General features: G+C 41.2%; 1 protein-coding gene across 3 annotated transcripts in view; it reads right to left on the reverse strand.

The window, feature by feature from the left end:
- Positions 1-23,760, reverse strand: part of pcdh11 (protocadherin 11) — a 144,466-nt gene extending 120,706 nt beyond the window's left edge. For 2 of the 3 annotated variants that reach the window (XM_059345922.1, XM_059345924.1), the window contains exons 1-3: positions 23,058-23,760; positions 16,758-17,338; positions 6,870-9,377 (exon numbers count right to left, since the gene is read on the reverse strand). In XM_059345922.1, the coding sequence (XP_059201905.1) occupies positions 6,870-9,377; positions 16,758-17,297 (3,048 nt within the window). In that variant the 5' untranslated portion in view covers positions 17,298-17,338; positions 23,058-23,760. Of the gene's footprint in view, positions 1-120; positions 2,332-6,869; positions 9,378-16,757; positions 17,339-23,057 lie in introns of those variants that run through there. The other variant, XM_059345923.1, reaches the window with a different exon arrangement.
- Positions 23,761-24,037: the final 277 nt, after the last annotated feature.

Raw genomic sequence — 24,037 nt, forward strand, 5'->3', positions numbered from 1 at the left:
CTTCTGAGGGCCACAGCCTGTTTGACATATATGCTACTGGGTAACTGCATTTGTGCAAAACAAATGATTACTCTGCTACATATGTTTTTGCCTTATTTTACTCTCACTGTTTTCATGCAGCAGATGCAGTAAAGTGTGCAGAAACCTGAGCTGGCTGAGTGATGCAGACTAATATTGAATGCTCAAAGCAATGAATAAGAAGAGTCGTCAAAATGTGCAATACAATGCAAAAAGACTTTAATAAATTTCAGAAGCGCACACATACATAAACAAAACATTTACAGTTTTCTCCACACTGGCAAATCAAAATCAATTACAAAGATCATGTAAGGTGCATATTGTACTTCACATTGAATAAAAGTGAGGTTGTCTGTCTCCCTTACAAGGACAAAAGCCCTCCCCACATATGAGTATTTTTTTCTTTTTCCCCAAAGATCAGGCAAATCTAATCATTACACAGTGCTAGGATGCTATGTATATTTCATACTGTGGCTCCTACGCAGTAGTGAATACATTTGATACCATAATTACATGAATATACCTCCTTCAATAATAACAACCTGCCTCAAAGAGAGGCAACACACATAAAATTAAAAGCTTTAAAATAGACATAGTCTGCAGAAGCTGACATATTAGGACTGGAACAAAGTCAGAAAGGCTTCCGGTCTGTCCGGTAATTTCATTACAACTATATATAGTCTCTCACAAGGGGGGAAACAGCCTCTGGTCCAGTCCATCTGTACATTTCCAATTGAATACACAGGCTATGTCCATTTTAATGACTCTAATTCTATGGTTATATGTATGTACTGTAGGTGTCTTTTATGTCTTACCTATCAAAGCAGTCTTTAGCTTACCAATTAACAGAACTATTGAACAACAATGCTGCTAACCCATCAAGCCATTTACTGGTGTATACTGTAGAAATGATTCTAGCCAGGACATACTGTACCATAATAATTCTATAGGTGTAACAGTAGAAGCGAACTGATGCTCAGAACAAAATGCCTATAAGAAGTAGTAAGTGCACCATCGTGGCTTTCTGTCAAATGTTAACTTATTGCTGTTTCTAAACTGAAGCCTGGATTACCTTTTCATTTTGGTGTTTGATGTTCTTCTCATCAGAAAATTTCTTTTGTCAGTGTAAATAAGTGCACAATGTCTTTTTTGCTTAAGCCCCACAAATCATTTTAAACACTGCCTGAGGATTATTTTCTTTTTTTTTTTTTTTTGCCATCTGGAGACATTTTAACGTAGATCTCACAGGTTAAATCACTTCCGAATTGAAAGCGACACACAAAAAGGTCAGGCTTAGTGCTCTTCAAATCTGCCCTACATAAACAGCTTTTGATTATAACCCCAGCAGTTAGTCCCTTGTGATTGTGGCTTAGCTCAAAAGTATTAAACTTGTCCTACCATTCATCGCACTGTAATAAGAGTGTGGAGATTGGTAGCATGGTTTGAAAAAGCTCTAGAAATAGTGGTCGTATTGTGGGGTGATACGTGTTTCTGTAACGTCGGCCACGCTTGTCACTAATGATGCAATCAGAGGCATCGCGAGTGGGACAGAAAGAGGCGAAGGTTGACAGTAAACATACACTGTGATGTGGCCTCCATACTAATGTCTACAGGTTGTAGACTCTGCAGCATAAATACACTATAAAGTCATTATTAGTCCCAAGAGCAAGCCCAGAAAGAGCCACGTCAAATGATACAAAAATCAGAAAGTAAGAAAATAAAATGGCCACCAGGCAGTTTTGAAAACAAGGCAAAGAAATGGAATCAATAAATATAAACACCATCAACTCTGTGATAGATATACATACATACATATAAACATACTTTACAGATCTACTGACTGTATTTAGACACCTATTTTACAGAGTGGGTGCTGGAGAGGGACATTTTTCGAGGAGGGTTCAGGGCATACAGTATCGTCCTCACTGACACAGGTAAGTAATAGCATAGGACTCAATAAAGCATTTCAAACTTTCAACAGATTCACAGGAGGAGCTTTGTCAAGTTTCAGGCAGGCAACATGAAGCGTCTCTCTTTTTCTGATTTCCCCCCTCCCCTTCCTCTCTCCAAGTTCATTTTTTCCCTCGATTGTATGAAGAGGTGGGGTTTGAGGCTGCAGAGACAGTAAAGTACTTGTTTCACCTCTTCAGTTCTCGCCTTCCTTCTTTCCTCCCTCTGCCCTCTCTCTCTCTCTCTTTTCTCTCTTTTTCTCGCTTTAGGTAGTGGGAGCTAGAGATTGATTTTAATCCTGTGGGAGCGAGCTGTACCTGTGCCACAGAGTGTGCCATAGTGTGGTGGTTTCAGTGCCGTCTCCTGAAATATAGAGAGACAGACAGATATAGGGAGATTGTAGTTACAATATCATCGAGCTCTGAGCAGCCTAAGCTGTAGCCTTATCAGTGTGAGGCTACACTGAACACTGAATAAAAATCTCCGAAGAGAGTGTAGAAGATAAAAAAAAAGCATTCTTCAAGGCACGGCTGGCAATCAAGTCATTATCTTGTCAGGTTTCCTTGAAGAATGCTACAAGTGTCACAAGCTTGTGCATTTTTCCTGTACTTATCAGAGCATGCAATCTTATCCAATTATCACTCCCAATTTGTCTTTTTTGTCTCCCACCACACTAGTGCACCACTCTTCATTTCCCCTCAAAAAGCCATTTGGATCAATTTAGGCCCACTCTTTCTTTCGGACCCTTGCCAGTGGGTCCTCTGATATGTACAGAATATGACATTTTGCTGTTCCTAAGGAGGTTATAGCAACACATCTGCCAATATCTGAATCAGGACCTGATAGTGCTTACATTAGCAAAGGCACATTGATGCACAGATGCAATGACTCAACAGAAATAAAAGGAAAAAAAAAACAAAAAAACAATGACAATAAAATAAAATAAAGCCATAATGGGTTTGCAAGGATTATATCCTGGCACTGGATTTGATTAACAAGCCTGGTTAGCCTTTTAAAATCATGGCTTCCACCCCTGGCTCTGCACCCGCTATGAGTCAGCACAATCGCTTTGTCATCAGACCATGGGTGGCTAGTGTGAAAGGCCCATACCTTCTCCCACACAAATAAATGACGCTATGCAAAGATTTTCGTGCCCTTGTTATCCAATGCATGTATAATGTGTTTTTTTCCATTTTTTTTTTTTACAACGATAGTATAATAAATTGCATTATAAATAAGGCATAACTACAACACTTGTGGTCTAAGGTGTTTCATCTGATTGCAATGTATGTGATACTACAGAAACACTCCTATACTGAGTCATAGGAGGTTAGTTTCGTTAAGCATTGACCTCTACGTGTTACAGGCCAAACAAAAGAATGTATTAGCCTTTTTACTCCCTGCATATTCATGATGATGTCTGAGATCACTCAAGCAGGGTGGTACTCGTTTGATCTTCCTCCGCTAAAGCACATAGTCTCACAAGAGCTCCTCATCACTGGAGGCAGATTGACCTCTAATATCACGGGGTAGGGGTTAAAAGAAAATGATGAGATGCGTAAAAATGAGAGGGGAGGAGAGGGGAGGGAGGGAGGGAGGCCTGCATTTGCAAATACAGCCTCTCGCTGTATAATGAAGCCATATGGTGACACAAATCTGTGGTCTCTGAAGTATTTTTACAAGCCTTACTCTTTATCAGCTACATCTGTAAAGTCCCTGAAAACATTTTGGTGACCTTCAACCATAATTATCTCCTCCTGCGTGCCCTCCGTGTAGTTATTTCATGGGTGGGCTTTTTCTTTCTCAGCTGCTTTAGGTGTGTGGGAGCGTGTGGGGCAATGAGAGATCACTGTAAAGGCACTAAAGCACCATCTGTCACTCCGAAAGAACAAAAAGGAAAACAAGACAACCTGCCTGTGATCTTCACTTTTGGACTTGTGGTATTAGGTTTAGGCTCAAGAGAGACTGAATGCCTGGCGTTGACAGACCAAATGCAGCTTTTTGTTTTAAGAGACACACTTGAAATAAACTCTTGAAATTCTAGAGTGCTAAAATATTCTCTTTTTTACCTCCTCAGATAAAAGCAACAACCACACTTTTTTTTAAAGGAGTGTTGTTTTTTTTAAGTGTTCTTCTTTAGACTTTGAAAATAGATTTTACTTCTAAAGGAGCATGAAGATGAAACCGAGCAGAGATGAAATTATAATAGCTTCAACAAACAGGACAGCTGGCCATCTATTGTCACATCACTTCCTGAGAACGTGATTCACCCAAGGATAGTACGTGGCATCGCTGATAATCTTAAAGGACGGCTGCCTTTTTTCTCCGTTCTTATCAGCCTCATTCGAAACCTAATTACGGTGATTTTAATCATACTGTATTACGAGTGATTAACCCTTTAGTGCATTTAATTAACCTTTGCAGCCAACGATTCTCATCAGGCAAAGCTTCATGCAATTTTTTTTCCATGACACAGGCTTTAAATAAGCACACTTAAAACTGGTGGGAAATCTAATGTCTAAAGTGGGAGGCATCACTTGTCAATTGCTCAAGGGGACAGAAGAAAAATTGATGTATTATCAGCTTAACATCACTGTGGATATAGTTGGTAAGTGGAACCAATGTGGACATACTATCTTTTTTGATAATATTCAAATTTTGGGAGCATGTGACACCAAAATATAAGAATATTATTCCCACTAAACCTGACCTTGCTAAGATGAATGAATACATACACAGTACCTTTGAAATAAACTGATTCAAACAGAGCTTGATGATTTGGGAGAATGTTTACTAATCATATATTCATTGATTTTAAATTATTTCGACAAAAATACTCCACTCTGATCAGCGACATAAGTGAAAATCAATTTAAATCCTTGATGCATAAAATTCATGAAGGATAATAATTTCAGAATTGTAGAACACTGACGGAATATTTCTGCATATTTCAGGGCAGTCGCTACCAGTAAGAGGGGAAAATCATTCTGACAACTCGTCAGTGTGTCGTATAAACACATTATGAATTAAATCTTTGGTACCAAGGGCATGTAGTTGGTTTATGTATAATGTACCATGGCAGAGCATAGCTTTTAACCAGGATTTCAAATAAAAGGTGGATGAAGGGGAATGACTATCAACTCTGTGTGGGTGTCTTCATAAATTATCCTAAGCACAATACTTCACGGGATCAACAGTCATTTATCAAAACTATGCCATGAGGAATTTGAACGCTTGCTAGATGTCACAGAGAAGCGTACTGGGAGCAAAAAAGACAGAAATGAACCAAAGATCTGAAAACTGTGTGCAATATGAGGCTAGACACAAACAAAAAGCAAGCACCTCATCAAACAAAATCAATTATTGATGCAATATCATGAAATTGACCCAGAATTGGATGAATGGCAGTTGTGATAATTATGATCAAAACAACAAAAACGAAAGCCAATGCAACCGAGCAACAACCAAACCCTCAAATCATAAAAAGAAACAAAGTGGGAAACAAAAAATGAAAATGGTGGAAAATGCCAACAAAATCAACGGCGATGTTTGACACAGAGGGGAAATATGGACACACATATCAGTATGAATAAATTGCTACCCCGTGTAGTCACGCCTGATTAGTGCCATTGTGCTGCTGATAGCAGGTCAAATATCAACATGTACAGACTCTGCCATGTGTTAGGGACACAATGGTGTTCCTCTCTCACACAAACGACATCACATAACCGCCGCAAACCTTTGATGATGTCATAACAGCATCTCCTATGTGAGGTAATTTAAAGAATGTAAAGAATGTGTATATACATATGCCGTTTATAACAATAATTGGGGTCATTAAAGTAGAGCATTTATGGGCTAAATGCAACATCGGCCTGGCAGGCTTTTTATGGACTACTGCTCCCTTGGTGTTGAAGTATATTGGTCTCAAGGCTCTGCGTCACCTTGATCCCTATGACCCCCTCCCCCCGCCCCAAGAAGTACTCAGTCTTCCCCGCAGCGCTCTGCTCTGGCTGTCAGCACTGAGCAAGGCCACCTCTCCTTACCTCTGATTTACATTTATTTCCCTCGCCAGCTTTTATTTATTGGGGCACTTCGCATTTGGCACATATCTCTTACGGAATCATAAGCCCTTTGCTGTACCTTGGCATTCAAATGAGCTTCTCTCCTACAAAAGCCTCACAAGCTAAGACAGCACTTAATATTTTGAGGACAGAATCCACAAAAAGTGGAGCTATTTATCAAGTTGTTTTAGCACGTCAAGAGCACATTTGTATTTTGGGGGGTTTTGTGCTATTATCTTCACACTTTTTGCCCAGATGAATACCTGATAAATTGTCACTGTAGCTGCCATATTTATTTTTTGCTCTGCCTTGTTTAAGCATGTCAGTCAAATATATTAGCACACAGCAGCATCATTCGCCCTTGACCTCGAATGCATCAGTGGAGAGTTCAATCATCGTCGCCTATCCCAGGCTCTTCTAAATCAGGCTACATTGCCACCAACCACTCATGCTGAAGTTTAAAAGCTAGCCATCATAATTGCACTGCTGCCATTACTCAAGCTTTTGAATATGAAATTAACCTGCATGTATTTTTGTAAATGATTATGCAATTATGGTTGCTTATGAAGGAGGGTGAATACATGAATTAATAACAATCAGTACAGTGAGAGGTTTGCTGTATTAATTGCCACAAATGACGTTTTATTCGTACATTTTGTTGCACGCTTATTTTTAAGTGCAAATGACATTCATGTAGACATGGTCATGGTCTGTGTGGGAAAATCCCCTGGCTCCATGCTGCCACCCTCCCCCTTTCACATCACCTACCATGGGACAGCAAGGGGAGTGTGAGTGGGGACTAGTGTGGGTGGGTTTAAAAAGGAAGTCATGAATTACCTGTCGGGTGGTGATTTGCCCTGCAGTCTTGAATCCCCCCTGACAGCTGCACTCTGAGACACTGTACGGGTCGGAGCTAGTCGATGAGCACTTGGAGAGTGAGTCACAGCCCACCACGAACGTGTTGTCCAAGGGGAGCTCCTGGATCACATGGTGTTTCTTTGGGGCCACTGGAGTCTCCGGTTTGATTTGAAATGTAGGCTGAGGGGACGCGGACTTGTAATGCTTGGCTAAATCTGGGCTGTCGGGTTTGAAGGTGGTAGGCGTGGTGGCCCAGTTGTACTTCCCCATGGTTTGCTCCTCTAACTCCACAGGGAGGTCCAGCGTGCCATTAACATGCTCATGGGTGGGGTCGTCAGGCTTGGATTCATCTATGGTCACAAAGTTCAAGAGGAGGCTCTTTGGGGATCGCTTCTTTCTCTTCTTCTTCTTCTTGATCTGACGGTTGTCTTGGTTGGGTGACACCCACTCGCCGCTCTGCTTGCCCTTCTGTACCACTTTGTGTCGCGGTGTCTGTCGGCAGCGCACCAAGGCAGTCACAAATATCACCAAGATGACAGTCATGGTCCCTGCTATGATTGCTATGACAACAATCACATATCCGTTGGCTTGAGGTGTTACCTCGCTGTCCCCTATGTTACGATCCAATGGTGTCTCCATGCTTTTTCGCAGCTGCTCTTGGATAAAGGTAGCATTTGATACAGTGTCATTGACAAACAAGTGAATAAGTGCGATGGCGTGTAATGACTCAGGCTGGCCTAGATCTTTGACCTTGACTACCAGCCTGTGCAGCCCCTGATCAGCTGCCACTATTTTCTCCTGCAGTGTTATGTTACCCGTTGTTTTGTCGATGGCAAAGAGACCTCGAGGGGAGACCCTAGATGTGATGATGATGCTGCTGATAATGCTGTACTGCAGCTCAGCATTCATACCTGTGTCATTGTCAATGGCAAACACTCTGGTGACCACAGCGCCAGGGGTGGTGGTGGTCCGCACTAGGTCATAAGAGTAATTGGAGGATGGGATGACGAACACGGGGCGATTGTCGTTCACATCGACTACGTTGATAGTGACCTTGGCGTAGGAGGAGCTCGGAGGTTGCCCTCCATCAACTGCCTTGACCATAAATGTGTAGGAACTCTGTTGCTCCCTATCAAAGGTGATATTGGGTTTGATCACACCGGTTTGAGGGTCGATGATGAAATTATCTTTCCCATTCAAAACAGACAGGGTTATAATCGCATTATCTCCCGCGTCTGCATCCGTCACTGTGATTAGGCCCACAGTTCCAAAGAGAGGCAGGTTCTCAGGCACATAGAAGTTGTACTCGGGGTGTGTAAAAGCTGGGCTGTTGTCATTAAGGTCCTGGACGATTAGCCTGACAGTGACATTGCTCTGCAGGGACGTGGAGCCATTGTCCCTTGCTATGACAGTGAATGAGTACCTCTCCTGCTTCTCTCTGTCCAGTCGTTTGCCAACGGAGAGAATTCCTGACCGTCTGTCTATGTTAAACCCGTCAGGCGCATCAGGGCCAAGAGTATAAATAATCTCAGCATTATGTCCGCTGTCTGCGTCAGTGGCGCTGATTTTTATTAACTGTGTAGAGGGGTCATTGTTCTCCGGTATGGAAAGTTGGATTTCCGGCTGGGGGAAGATGGGAGCATTGTCGTTCTCATCCTTGATTTTAATTAAAACCATAGCTGAAGTGTTCAAAGGAGGCGTCCCTCTATCCGAGGCCACTATCTTAATTGCATATTCTCGAGTCGTCTCATAATCTAGGGGGGCAGCTGTCTCTAGTAAGAATTGGTCATTAAAGACAGGCTTCAACCGAAAAGGAACATCATGGTCAGTGTAGCAAGCTACTTTGCCGTAAAGATCTGCATCCTTGTCAGTAACAGTGATGAGTGCTATTTTGGTGTTGAGAGGTGCATTCTCAGACAGCAGAACAGTCCCATTAACCAGGTTGATAATGTAGCGAGTGTCTATGGAGGGAACATTGTCATTAACGTCTGTTACATTGACAATCACCGTGGCTCTGGAGGGGGTGGAGCTGCCATCGCTGGCGAGGACGATGAGTTTGTGAACAGGAGTTACCTCCCTGTCCAGCGGCTGCTTCACAGTGATCAGTCCCGTCGAGCTGTCGATGGCAAAGTGGCGTTTAGTCGAGGCAGAGATCTGGTTGCTGAAGGCGAAGTGGATCTGTGCGTTGGAACCCAGGTCTGCATCCGAGGCGTGAAGCTGAGCGACCGACGTCCCCATGGGGGCGTTCTCCGGCACCGTGACCTCCAGCTCGCTGTCCTTGAAGACGGGACGATTGTCATTGACGTCAGAGATGGTGACCTGGAGGATGGCGGTGCTGGACTTGGGAGGGTTGCCGCCATCCTCGACCTTAATCTTCATGACAAAGGTGTCCTTCTGCTCACGATCCAGGTTCTGCTGAACGATAAGCTGCGGCCACTTGTCGCCCTCGGGAGTCTCTATGATGTCTAAGCCAAACTCGCTGACACTCTGCAAAGACAAGACAACATTTTGAGTTAAGTTTGTTCCGTTTAGTACTCAAAAAAGTTTTGTTTTGATGTTTTATTTTTTGTTTTTACGATATGAAATGAGTTTCTTTGGTTTGAGGGTGGTGCAATATGGAATAGATTTGTTAAAATCAAAATATACTTGACTTAAGCATTGTGCTGATGAAAAATTTCCCTGCCCACAAATCTTATTTTACAGACTTCAGAAAAAACATTTCTTTGGTAGAGATCCTCACAAAATATCACACTATGATCATTTGAATATAATTTTCAATGAATATTAGAATAATGATACAAAAAGGGTTTCTCCCTCATGGCTTGTGAGTCATATCACAATTGCAGTATCAGTCAAAATAATCACATTTTGAATTTTTTTCCTCCAAATCATGCAGCCTTATTGTAAAGCCATGCTTGACATAATATACCACGAGTAAGAATATCACATTTTCACTTGGGCAATATTAAAAAAAGGTACAGATCCGTAGTGATGTGTAATATATTCTGCAGCATTCTTCCTTCTGTTTTTGTTCTCAGAGTGTAGATTTGTCAATTGTCTTAGAAAGCCAAACAGCTTGTCAAGGTTTTTCCTTAGGTTACTCGGGTTCATTTGTAACCCTTCTCGGGATCAGGCTTTTAGGCAGTGATAAATGTCAAGAGCAAACTAAACGGCCCAGGACATTTTTAAACAAGGCAGCTGTTCTTGGCTCTGCTCTGCTCATCTCAGTTGGACACCCGTTAATCAAAAGCATTTTCAAACATGCTAATCATCTGCTTGTTTTACTCATTTCCTACTTACACCATACAATACTTACCCCAGAAATGTAGCAAATGTCAGTTTATTAATCCTTTTAAAAATGTGACCAATCATTGTGGTAAATCAAGCCCCACCACCCCTCCCAGCAACTGCTGCTCGAAGGGATTCGTTTCTTTAGCCTCCTCATCCCATTCTTTCTTGCCTTCACTAAAATGAGATTTCCCTCTACCTTCCTATCTTGTGTCAAGTTAGAATAGAGCATGCAGTCTTGCAACATTTCAACTTCATAATGGGAGAGGGAGAAAGCTGGAAATGGAGACACAACAATGAGAACCCATTTTAAATACACTGCAAGACCAGATCACCACAGATTAAGAGAAGGGAGTGAAAAAGCCTGCATATTAGAAAGGTTTTTGCTCAAGAAGAGCTAAATCTAGGCAAAAGTAAAGCCGGAGGAAAATGAAAACAAATGCATAAGTAATCCCCATGAGAAACCGGAGGAGCTGGCACTGGCTGTTAAGAGTAATTGCCTTCCACCTAAAAAAAACTAGCACTAATATTTACAATTTCAGATGGGGTATGGTATGGTTCCATAAATGTTTTCAAATTAGACGAGAGAGGAAGGAAAAGGAGCGAGGGAGAGAGGGACAAGTGACAGAAAAGGAGAGAAAGAGAGAGCAGGGGGGAGGAAATAAGAAGAAGATCAAGCCCATGAATGAGCTGCATGCACATTATGAAACAAAGAAGCCCTTTGAAGCTCTTTCAGTCAGAAGCAGTTTCATGGTAAAACAAGAAAAAGCATCCTCTTTAAAGAGATAAGCTTCATGCTGCACATAATGTTGGAAGAGATTACTCTGTCTAGGCACAGCTATCAAATGAGATTAAGATATATACATTCTCCTCGTTCAAGGAAGAAACATTTCAACCAAATTGTGAGCACAAGAGTCCTCAGTAGGTTTTTAAAATCTACAACCGTCCTCATGCCAGCACAGTGTTGTAGCCGACACAAGGAAACGTGCAGCTGCAGCATGTAAATTATTATGTACTCTGAAAAACTGCTTGCCGAGGGAATGTTGTCAACATGTCAGTGATTGACAGAACTACTTAAACCAGCCAACGCTGCAGCAATGATCTCTCAGACCTTATTCTGTGATCCTTCTGGCAAGCAAGAGTCATATAGGGGTAAGTAGGCATGGTATATATTAATATATGTGGAAATGTAAAGAAATGGCCTTATGGATGAACTGTTCTGGATCATTCTGTGCAGAACTATTTTTGTCGAAACTGAAAAGGTCCAAGACAACATTCTGCGGGCTCTACTGCTAAGCGCTACTCAATCCGCACAGAGCTCCTCAATCCCCAGTTGTTTGAATAGTTCACAGATTCGGCACAGTAGCTGAGTATCTGCACACTGATATTTGGCAAAGCCTGATTTAATAGTAGGATGTTGAGTTAGGATGTGTCAAAGGGAATGCTGCACAATGATTTATGAGCCAGCATTTCCACTATGCTTTTGTCTTGGTTTCACACAATTTTACAACTGACAAGACAGCACTCAGCGCATTTCAATAAGTTGAAGGGAGCTATCTCTCAGGCTGTGCATCCTCCTGAATGCAGAATTAGTCTGGTGGATTGCGATAAGATCTAGGGCAGGCTAAGAAAAGGCCAAATACTTGCATGAATCACTCACTGGCAACCCTAAGGCTGAGCGAGAAGGACGGAGCTTTCTAAAGTGTGCACATTACACCATGCCTCACTCCTTCACCGTGCTTATACTGTACAGGTGTCTTCTCGAACTTTGATGACTTGCCATTCACTCAACATTAGAGGTCTCTGCAGGGATCAGGGCACTGTATATGTGGGATGTGTGCCGTACACAATCTAATCAGAGTTTCTACACTAATTTAAATTAAAATGATTGAGGGATACTGACAGACGCAGAGGTGGCTGATGATGAGGGGAGGATGACTCTGAACCCCTTTTTGCAGACAGCGACTCAGATTATCAGTGGATGCATCTTTCAGTCAAGTTGATGACCTTATTAAAACTAAGAGGAGACTGAGATTGGGCTGTGAATATATCAGGAGGACTCTAGTCACGGTGATGCCCATGGATAGGGCTAACTGGGGAGGGCTATTCATCACAAGCTATAGCACCTCTTTATAATGCTGATAGAAGCTCACCCTCTCTCTTTCCCCCTCTCTCTCATTCCTCCCTCATTCTTTCTCTCCATCCCTCATCCACTCTTGCCCCTGGCCATGATCTCATGCATATAATTAAGACAAAAGAAGCTGGGAATTGTTTGTCTCTTTTTGTCAACCCCTAGAAGAGGATAATGTGTCAAAATAGGATGCTAATGAAAACTGGAAATGCTTGACAGCGAGCTCTCTGCCCCAAAATCCTATTCACTGCCTATAGGCAGCAAGTAATGCATTAATCAAAAAAATTTTTGCTGCTTGGGAATGAAGCTTGAATAAATTTTGCATCTTCAAATGCAAAGTTGGAATCAGTTTAGGAATAAAATTATTCGAGCTCAGACTTACTGAGCAGAAAAAGACCATTCCATCCACTCAAAAATCTTAGGTATATTTCAGATAGAAGTGCTGCAAGAAAAAAGAGCCATGTAGGTGGCAAAAGGTTACGTCTAAGAGGCACTCCAGATTGCCTGACCAAAATACAGACACCCACTTCATCATCCACTTTATCTGTGAGGCGAACCCCAGCCAGCAGCAGAACATGGATCCACACGGAATGACTGGAACAAGATGTCCAGCTTAAATGTGTCTGAAGATGCTGACATAGATGGGATTAACGTAGTGTGTGATGCTGCAAACTCAAACACCGCTGGAATAAGGAAAGGGGCCCATGTTTGTGAACAGCCAGAATCCAATAGTAGAATCACCTTTACCCTGGAGTATGTTTCCATGTTGGCCCTCTGAGTTATCCTGTGAATACGTAAAGTGATTGAATCTGCTTTCATGGGAGATCCTCCTCCATCCATGCATGTGATTGCTTTCTCTGACCTTGACCATTTCTTAGGACGCCTTCTCTGCAGTTCAGGTGACGTAACACTCTGATGCACTACACTGATGGCAGAGTTTTACTCAAAGTGTGATTACCGACCATTATGTGTGGATGAAATTACCCGTTTTCTCACTCAGTTTTGGAAAAGGACAAAAAAACGCTACCAAAAAAGAGGCTTACATGTTTTTTTTTTCATTTGTTCTGTATGTTGACAATTCAGAAACGCTACATGTGGAGTGGTGGACCATCCAGTATGGCTGTGCTACACAATGGTAGTAATTTCAGCACCATGCCTTGCACAACACAAGGAAATTGGGAAAACTATCATTCAGAGGGAGCTTCTGAGACAAATCTCCAAGGACCATACAAAGATAGTCCAAGGGTGGCTAAGCGGCCAAGAGCTATTCTAGGAAATGCTTGCACATTCCTTCCCCACTAAACCCTGGGCTTTCTACTGCACTTCTGAAATAAAAAGATACCAAAGGTTGAACATGTTTCTGACTCCTTATAATGCTTCTCTCTGTGTTTTACTCATATGGAACCTGAAACACAAGGAAATTAATCTCTCCTACAATGAAAATATAATGAGAAGAACTAAATCAGGGACGCAGTACCAAAAATGCTCTAAGAAGAATTTCCTGTAAGAGATAATAAGACCACAGCCTAGGCGAGGGGGTTTTAGGAAGCTTTGTATTGTGAAAAGGGCAAAGAAAATGATTGCAGATGATCATCATAATGAGCAGAACATTTGGTTGGTGATTTTCCAGGCATGAACAATTCAGGACATTGCGCTGGAGAGGCCTTGGCAGTGGGACTCTTTAAAAATGCAAATTGGTATTCAAGGCAGACGCGGACAGCAACGATTCTGTTCATTCCAACCCGGTGTTAAGTTCATGTGCGACTCCAAGATGGACTTGTCATTTGTGTCTCACACTATGCCCCCTTAAAATCCAGTAACCTTTGTTTATTTATAATGTTTAGGGTTTCCTCCAGAGTGCTTGCATCTCCCTCTTTAATTACACTTCATTTGTAAGAGCTCATGTCATCTCCAATATCCATCTATCCACAAAGCATAGAGTGTTGTCTAGACTATAAATGAAGAATGCATGATATTATCCTACATTCTGGATTTAGGGCTGACTCCATTAGGGAACTGAGAATATTGCACTGCAGTTTAATAAAGCATCAATTAGAGGATGAAGAAAAGCTTTTCCCAGATTTGCATGCACCTATTAACATAATACAGTACTCTCACTTGCTTCAATCTACTATGTTCGGTACATGTAACCTGTTGCTGGAAATTGGACATGCTATACATGCTGCGTGTGCATTTTCTACCGCGTGTTCTTCCATATTACTGTACATGGTGAAAACTTCCCCTGCTTTATAGCCTTCTCTCATAATGAAATAAAGCATATGGAAATATTAATGGCTAGCATAAAACATTGTAGGCTTCATGACATATTCCACGTTATGAAAAAGTAGGTCATATTTTCAGTGCGTCAAAATTAATTTCTTACATGGATATACACCACGGTGCAGCACTGCAGCTCTACAGTGTGGCAATATAGCAGGTTTACAACAGTTTTAATGCAGAATTCGATTCATAATACATGAAATCCACATGGAATGAAAAATCACAAGAAATCTTGAGGACTCTGATTAAAAATAGTCAGCCAATCAGACCTGGTGTAGACAGGTGGCATGCTGCAGGCACAGCAGTGTGTGAGAGATCCATCAATAAAATGTGTGCTGACTAATATCCTGCTCGCATTTATTTGAAAATACAATTCATTTTATACTTTCTCTCACATTTTATCTCTTTGTAATTGTTTCTCAAAGATAGATTGCTGCAGAAACCTTGGTTTATCAAATGTAATTGTTCTGTTCTTGGATTTCCAAAAAGCCTATTTATTCTCCTGAAAGCTTTTTATTATATTATGTCCATAAAGCAAACCAGTAACTTGAACACAGCACAAGTAACACGAGGCTTCAGACCCGTATCTTTCACTATCCATACCTTTCACTCATTCACTATTGAACTGAGTTAATTTGTACATGATGGCTTTTAGTTGAGACATGAGATTGCAGAGAGTAATAGCCTCCATCAACTTAAGTAAGAAATTCAGCTTCAGGTACATGGATGTTTTTAATTATTTATCATCTAATTACAGCTGACAATTTAGCAAATATCAAATAAAACAGAGTATGAGTCATGACTGACATGCACTCAGAGGCTGCAACAGTCCTGGTCAACAACAAATCAACATTCATAAATTACCTCAATGGCTCTTCTAAAAGGGGCTTCATAGTAGGGCTGGGCGATATGATGATACATATTGTCAATGATATAAATATAAATATATATCATATATATAGATATATATATCTTTCTACATCATTTTTATCGCAATGTAAAAAAAAAAACAGTGTACCAACTGTGTTATGGCAATATTACGTCATTGTGCAACGCTTTATGTTGTGATTCTTGCACATAAGAGCGAACCATAGAGGCCAAGTTCTGCTCACATGATGTATAGATTATACAAAAGTAGGCTTTACCATGTGGTTATTTCAAATGATATATGGGTGGGCATTATAGCCAACATTTTCTATCATGTCACGTATAATTTTCTATCATAGAAATGTTTCTGTCATAATACAGTAACTGTTTCTGTTAATTAAATGGTAAAATAAATGGTTCAAAACAATCAAACGGTACTTCATCACATTTTATTTCTCTTCTTCTTTCATTTGGAACTTTCAAAGGGCGACAAACAAAGGAAACTCTTGAGTCAAAAATTAAAATTATTTCAAAATAGATTTAAACTAATGAGAATAATACTTTCAAGTGTTTCAGGTTTTAAGGTTAACAGGAAGCCTCCTCCTGCTCTGTATTTAAAACATCACGGTCCTCCTCCATATCTGCAAAAATCACATTACCTTGTCACGCAGAAGGATTCATGAGATCACAAGTCCCATGGATCAAGAATCGCAACATCATGCGAGAATATCTACCAAGGTATTGCCAAATCTCTACTTGTAGACACATTTCTACCATTGCATGGCATATTGCCCAACCCTATTTCTTGTAAAATATTTATTCATATGAAATTAAAGAACAGCAGAATGTGATTGTGAATGTGTGTGTGTGTGTGTGTGTGTGTGTGTGTATATTTTTTTGTTTTGTTTTATATGGTATTTTAGAGGCTCTCTTTATATATTTATTATAACTTGCACTTTATGGGGATATTTGCACTGACCAAGTGTTGTTGTACATGTACAATGACAGTAAATATATTCTATTCTATTCTATTCTATTCTATTCTATTCAATGCTTTTTACTGAAGTACAAAAAAATAATATCATTATTGAGATGTGAAATGACCTATGTTGTAATAGAAGTAATGGTCATATTGCGCAGCCCTACATCATATAAACACTTGACAGATTTTTTGCCTACAGTGATTCAGAAAAATGTCCCCCAATTATTAAGAAAACTTTTGCCACCCTGATGATAACATAACAATGACCTGTTTATTTTCATTTCCTATATGTGAGAAGTGAAACATGAGTGCGTCTCACCTTGACCAGTTCATAGTGTTGAATCCCATTGATCCCTACATCAGGGTCAAATGCTGAGGGCACCGGGTATCGGGTGTTGATGGCTGTGTTCTCTGGGATGGAGATGTTTATTACAGTGGATTGGAAAAGGGGCGCGTTGTCATTTACATCCTCGATCAGGAAGCGGATCTTGACCAACCGGAAGATCTCATCCGGCAGCACGGCCACCTCAATCTCATAGTAGCAGCGTTTCTCAGCAAAGACCCCCGAGCACAGCTTCTCCCGGTCGATTCTGTGGTTGGTGGTGAAGATCTCCCCGGTGTTGGCCTCCACCCTCACCAAAGGCACGTCACCTGTCTTGTACACAGGCTTGAACTGCAGCGGCGAGGATAGCCTGATGCTGGGGTCCAGGTTGAGGTCCAGGTCCTTACGCAGGTTCCCGATGCGGACGTTCTCCGGCTGCTCCTCCTTCACCGTGTAGTCCCTCTCCTGGGCCCGGCATAGCAAGACCACACAGGTGAGCAAGACCACCAGCGCATGGGCCTGACTTGCTAAGTCCATACTCAAGAGTGGATGAGAGCTTCACTTCTACAGCAGCAATTCTGCCACAAGAAAGAGAGAGAAAAAGAGACAGAACACACAATGTCAGCACACAAAATGACATGGCATTCAAGTTCTGTGGTAATTAGTACTATTTTCCCTCACGGAGAGTTTTCAACTTGACCTATTCATCCTAACTAGTTATGAGCCCACATCCTTCGCATGTCTTTGAGAGCAAATTAACGGGCGGTTTTACACAATTAACCTTTGATGACATCCATTGAGCAAGCAGACACGTAAAGGTTAGTAGTTCACGTATTCCATCAATCCGTCTCATCACTGTAACGAACCATTTCAGATTTTTATTGAGAAGTATGAAGCACTCGAGATCAGTGTTTCCACAAAATTGTTTGCTTTGAAAGCTGAGCTCAAAAAAGAACAGCGCATGAAAAAAAATGGGATGAAGAGAACAAATTTAACTCATATCTGAGTCAATGTGAGTCAATATGGTGCAGCGGTGTCTTCATAAACTGCACCCCACAGCAGGACTTCAGCTGATTTGGAGGCAGCAGAACTGAGCCTTAAGCATCGGTGCTTCACACACACTCTCTCAGACACACACACACACACACACACACACACACACACACACACACACACACACACACAGTATTACGCTTGACAGCAGCTATTAATGGAAAACCTCATTTGCTGTGAATGTAAACAATTCAGCTCTCAAATATTTCATGAACGCCCATGTGTGTAAACATACACAGTATGATAAGAGCATTGTTTAGTGTATCTGCGGTGGAAGGAGACAACAATGTGAAATTATTTATTGTGGAAGCGGCCATCAGTCAAATTAGTGAAATTTAATCATAACTTCATTACATCCTGACGAATGTGTTTTCTCCAACATCAAATTTGAACAGCATTCAGTTTACTGTTTGTGCTGAGTGATGCCTATGATAAAAAACCCTTAACAGAAAATGCAGCGCAGACGGGTTTTACCATGGCTGAACATTATTCATTAATAAATCTTCTTGTGATGGTTGCCGATTTATTTGATGCTGTTGTTCTACAAAATCTTTAACTGTTTAATATGTGCAAATGCCTGCCAAAGGGCAAGAACCCCATTTGCCAAAACCCAAGTAGGTCATTGGAAGATGATGAAGGAGTCATACTCTGTAATGCCTTCGCTGCCAGTATATGCTAGCATGAAATATTGACTGCTTTCCACCAGTTAATTAGTAGCATATTTAGTAAGTTATTAAGGGAGTTACTTCATGTGGTTTGCTAGCTCACATTTGGACTTATTCATTAATGTAATCCATTCTCGGATATCGCTAATAAATGAAATTCCATAATTTCCACCACAATCACACTGGTATATAAATGCTTGGCCACACAGGCTTTAATTGGCTTTTGACATTTCAGTGGTGGTAATGGAGTGTAATTATCAAAGTATATCCATGTTCAGTAGATTTTTCCAGTAGAACAACAGCATTATATTACTAGTCTGTAGTTTTTAGTGTGCAGTGACGAATCGGGCAAAGCCACCACTGCACAGCTCTGTTTGCTTCTCATAATAGTCCTGGCGCCCCATGTGTATTCCAGTGCAATATATTTAACGACTAATATCATTTCATTGCTCATATTCCACTGTGTATTTAGGTCCCCTCAACCCCCTTGAGTGTTTGTTACGCTTCTGTATGATTTTCCTCATATAGTCATGAGACAACTGCCTTAAAAATCAAACGTCCACTTCCTTTAAAGCATGGCAAAAGAGTATGACAGCCATCACAGAAACAATGTAGGTGCAGGTGCAGAAAATGCATACATACCCGCAGTAACAAGGGACCACAAATAGCTCTTTGGGAACAATAATATCGTCTACTTTATGAAATTTCCATCCATTTACATGAGTCAAACAATATCCTGTAGAAAAGGTATGACTACCTAAACTGCACTACAGGGGTCCTCTAAATTGGCAAGGCAACAGCGTTCACAGCCATTGAAGCTCTCGGCCTCCTGACAAAGGGGAATTGATTAAAAATAAGAATTTAATTAAGCTGGTTTTTGAATCAGCAACAATTGCAAGGCATTCATGCAGCCTGTAAAGACAGATTTCTTTTCACACAATTCATAAGGCAGTCACATGAGACTCATTAAAGAACAGTTGGACAGGGAAAAACATGGCTGACATTGATCAGTGTGAGGGTTATTCATTCTACACATATAGCCCTGGCAGTGTTGTACTGTAATGTCAAAATATTGATGAGATATATCCCATTAGGAAGTGTGACACACTTTACTTTGAAGTGTGCATCTTTCTGAGAGTGAGCAGCGAGTGCTTTACTGTGATGATCGCCAGGCAGTCCAAGGCTGAGCTCGCACGAGCATAATGAAGTTTAAATTACATCCTTAAATGGGATGTGATTCGGCGAAGGAAAAAAAAAAAAACACAGCAAAGATCAAAGCATGATCTAGATTTCCTCTTCCTTGTAAGTGACAATAATGTGCCGCAGCATGAAGGGGTGTAGTGTGTTTTTGACTCAGAGTACAAATGTAGTAACAAAAAGGACTACACTAATGTGACGTTAGAAACCACAATTTATTACACATACACTGGTTCTATGTATGGATTGATTTTTAGAGCTATTTCTCTTAAAGCATGAAGCTAAAATGATGATGTAGGCATGTTGCCCTTCGACATATTACGGCCAAACTTTTATTATTCTTATTCTATTAACTACTTTTTTCACAATTATGATTTTTCCAACATTTGCATGGCGGTTCACTTGTCACAACTCCTTATAAGCCTGTCCACGAGGGATAGGCTAGGTGAGAGAAGGGATTGTGCTGGAGGGGGGAAAAAAAGTAAGAGGGAGGGAGAAAGAAATCCTAGGTGTCAGTCAGAGTGTCTCCTTTGCTTACATTTCACTAGTCTCCTGAAATGCTATTTTGAGCCCCAGACAGCAGGTTGAATCCAGAAGGCAAACTCAAGCCTCCCTCTTGGGAGACACAGAGTGAAGAGGAGCAGGCCGGCCCAGGATCACTTTACACAACAGTGTGATGGACAGGCCTTCCTGGTGTTTGCATCCGCTGACGGTAGCAGTGAGAGCGGAGACATACAGCTACTGTCACCCCCTACCTTCACCCCTAAAGACACCCTCAACTGGAAACTTTGAGTGGAGTTAGTCTGAGGCTGGGAACCAAGACATCTGGAGTCCTTTAACTGTCAAAGGCAGGTTTTCACCACTGTTGTTTCTATCAATATTGCCTTTGGATCCAAAGAGACTTTCAAAAGAGGGCATTGGTAGAAGTAATACTTTTGATTGTCTTGGGCTTTTCTCTTTTAACAGCTTTAAGGATCGCTGACAGCCTGACAGACCAGGTTTCTGTCAAGATCAGTCAGTTCTTTTTCAGTCCACACAGCCAGAACAATTCTCTTTACACGGCGGAGAAATAAAAGTTGTTTTCTCTTGGGAAACTTCAACAATGACTACATTACCTAAGTCGTCCTGGAAAGTGAGAAATTTCGAGAAAATGATGCTTGACATAAACGGCCACGTTGACAATGTTATAAGTACATTTAATACTGACACAAAAAATGTAAATTTAAGTTCAAATATCACTGGGATTTGCACATCACGCTACCGGGTATCAGGGATAAAAGGAATAGATAATATATCAAAAGTCTGATGCATAATTTGTAGCACAATGTTTGCACAAAGTCTGGCAATGCTGTCAGGCTGTGTAACCCAGTGGTTTTTCACATTTTAATCAGTTTCTTAATTCTTACATGGACTTTGTATATGAACAGTTGCAATTCTTTGACAATTAAATGGTTGCTAGGTAATATTTCTTACCCTCGTGCATTAGCAAAATTACAAACTATAGTAATTTACAACGTTGTAATCATGGACCTCAAGAGGGCAGTCCATACATGCAAATGTAATCCTAATGCTAAATAAAAGTGTGTTTTATCCATATAGCCTTACATCATTTTTAATGTTAACTTTGACTTTAAAATCCATTATACTTAATGAAAATGTGAGAAAATTCTTAACACGATAATAAATTGTCAGAGAACACATTTAATTAATTAAAAGAAAGAAGAAAAGAATGTAATAAAACTTTAGCATGAAACCATGTATATTGTGAATAATTGCTAAAATTGAATTTTCTTTTTTGGGTAGTAGTGGAAAAACACTGTTAGAGCATATTAGAAAACATTTTCATGTATTTCAATGTGCCCATATTTCTGGTGAAATTTGCTCTCTATACACCACCATGGATTCTGAAATAAGCAAATCCAACGTGGGTAGTGATATTCAATATAATATCCAATGTGGTAAAGCAAAAGGACAATTCAGCAACTATATGGCAAATACCATAAAGTTCATCAGGATAATATCTACAACTACAGATGGCTTGAAATGATGGAAAAGCTGAATTTTAATACAAACTGTATGTGCCTGATGATGTAGGATTTGAAAAGGAGCTGGAATGTGAACAACCTAACATACACACACTGTAAGATAAAATCTAAAAGCAAAAACATTATCTGTGACACCTGTGAGGTCTCTGAGGCTACAAGTTGAACTCTAAAGAGCACAAACAGTTTCCTAACAAGTTAATGACCCATCAAGTCATCACTTTACAGTCAATATTTAGTTGAGTTTATCAGAGGCATAAATAACAAGTGGATATTTGGTTGTAAGGCGAGGATATTGCAGACCTTGATCAATTGCTCTGTACCTGGTGAAGAATTTGAAATGCGGATGAGCAGATGGTTTTATTGCATTTTTCAAATCAAACAAATACTTAGCCTGCCTCCATTTACTCACTGGCTCTTCTTTTAATATAAATGCCTCAGCCTTCAGCCAAAATATGCAGCGCACCTTGGGAAGGTTCACATTGCATTTGATTTAATTCTCCAGCAAATATTGAGTTCACAGGCCTTCTGGGACTGTTTAAAAAACGGCCCCAATAATAATCTATTGCATATAGAGCAGGTAGAACACATTAGGAACCAAAACAACCAACTGTGGCGGATAATCTCCAGGCCAACAGGGGCTTACATCGTGACTATTTCAACTAGGAGAAAACAATAATACATTTATATTTTTTTCTAGAGTAGTCTGAGAGCGAGCAGCCCCTGAGGTTATGGTCTGTGACAGCTGAACCGCTTGACCAGGAGCGCGCTGTTACCGCGCACCCACGCACCGGGCTTAGCGGCCAAGCTGCTGAGAAACCCGCACTGGCAAGTCCCTGCAGTTGGATGCTCTTGGAAAGTAGGCCTATCTATGTAGCGATCAGGATCAGGATCGTGGAGCAAGACTAAATAACGCCCGAAGTCGTGACCAACCGCGCGGTGCACATTCATAATGCGACAACTCAGCTTTAGGTTCTCCACGACGCACCGTGTCCGTGGATAATTTCTATTTACATCAGGTGCGCGGGGACGCCTGTTATATGTTTGGAGCAGCTCGAGGAAAACCCACGGCACATCAGAATGACCTACTATCGCAGCGCACTGATTTATCCAAGTGCCTTGTAGACGAGCACTAAATGTTCGCCCTGTGATTGTAAATACAGCGCAGCTCCTCGCCGGTATTGAGATATCAATTTGATTTTATTCAGAGCACATAAATTAGGCTGCTGGGCGCTCTCCAGCGTCTCTAAACGCGCTCAGGATCCAGACCAGTCTAATGCCCACAGACCACGAAAGTAAAGACACATTCTGATCTCACATGATTAAAAAGCAAATCTTACCTTTTCCGCTCGAACAGGGTGAAAAAAATCAACCGTGAGTATCGTCGCGTGGAGACATCACTGATTTACAAAAAAAAAGAAGTGCCATGAATTAAACTGAAGTGGGGGAAAGGATCCTCATCAGAAGCGGCAGCAGAACGCAATGCAAGTAGAAAAAAATGTTATCCACTACAAAAACTTATCCATGCGCTAAAAACACTGTGGTCCTCATGTGCAGGAGAAGAAGAAAAATCATGCACAGTGATCAACTTTGTTTGAAAAGGACGCTGTAATTCCTCTTCGGGTGTCTCGCAATCCCACGGCCGGAGACACGCATTGATCCAAGCTTACATTAACTTTGTATCCCTACCCTACCTTGAAATTCCTACTTTTTAAAAAATCACCGGCACCAAACTTGCACGTGTGCGTTAAAGGCGTCTCGACCTGCGCGTAAAACTTCAATCCAAGAGCGCAAAAAAGGACTTCTGATGAAAAGCTTATAGCTATTTTATTTTAAAAACCACTTGTTTTGACTGAATCGAGGTTGTGCACGCTCTCCCAAAAAACTCTTGAAGGAGGGATGCAGAGAGCGCATCGCCCCCCAATGGAGTTGGATCAAAGTGTGCCTCAGTGCAGCATCACTTACAGGAGCCGGGATAGGCGGTTCACCGTATCTGTCTGCTAAGCTGTAGATGTCTCAGTAGTATTGTATGAACTCAGTTCCTCAATACTGCCCACCTCTCTCCCTCTCGCTCTCCCTCCGACTGACATCATGGCGGAAGGAGGAGCCAGCCGCAGATTTAAGAGCCCCGGTCCTCTTAAAGCCGCACTGCGTTGGAGAGATGCTTTGCACGGAGATGTAGGTGGATGGCGGGGTATGCGTGGACCACAGATGCCTCTACTGTTTGCAGTAGCCACACTGCTCCAGAAATCCGCCTGAAAACAAGAGGGGGGCACTGTTCACTTTTATACCAAGCTTTGTTTCTGCTTTTCATTTCCAA

The sequence above is a fragment of the Centropristis striata genome, chromosome 12 (assembly GCF_030273125.1).
Source record: "Centropristis striata isolate RG_2023a ecotype Rhode Island chromosome 12, C.striata_1.0, whole genome shotgun sequence".
In the NCBI taxonomy this organism is placed as follows: Eukaryota; Metazoa; Chordata; class Actinopteri; order Perciformes; family Serranidae; genus Centropristis; species Centropristis striata.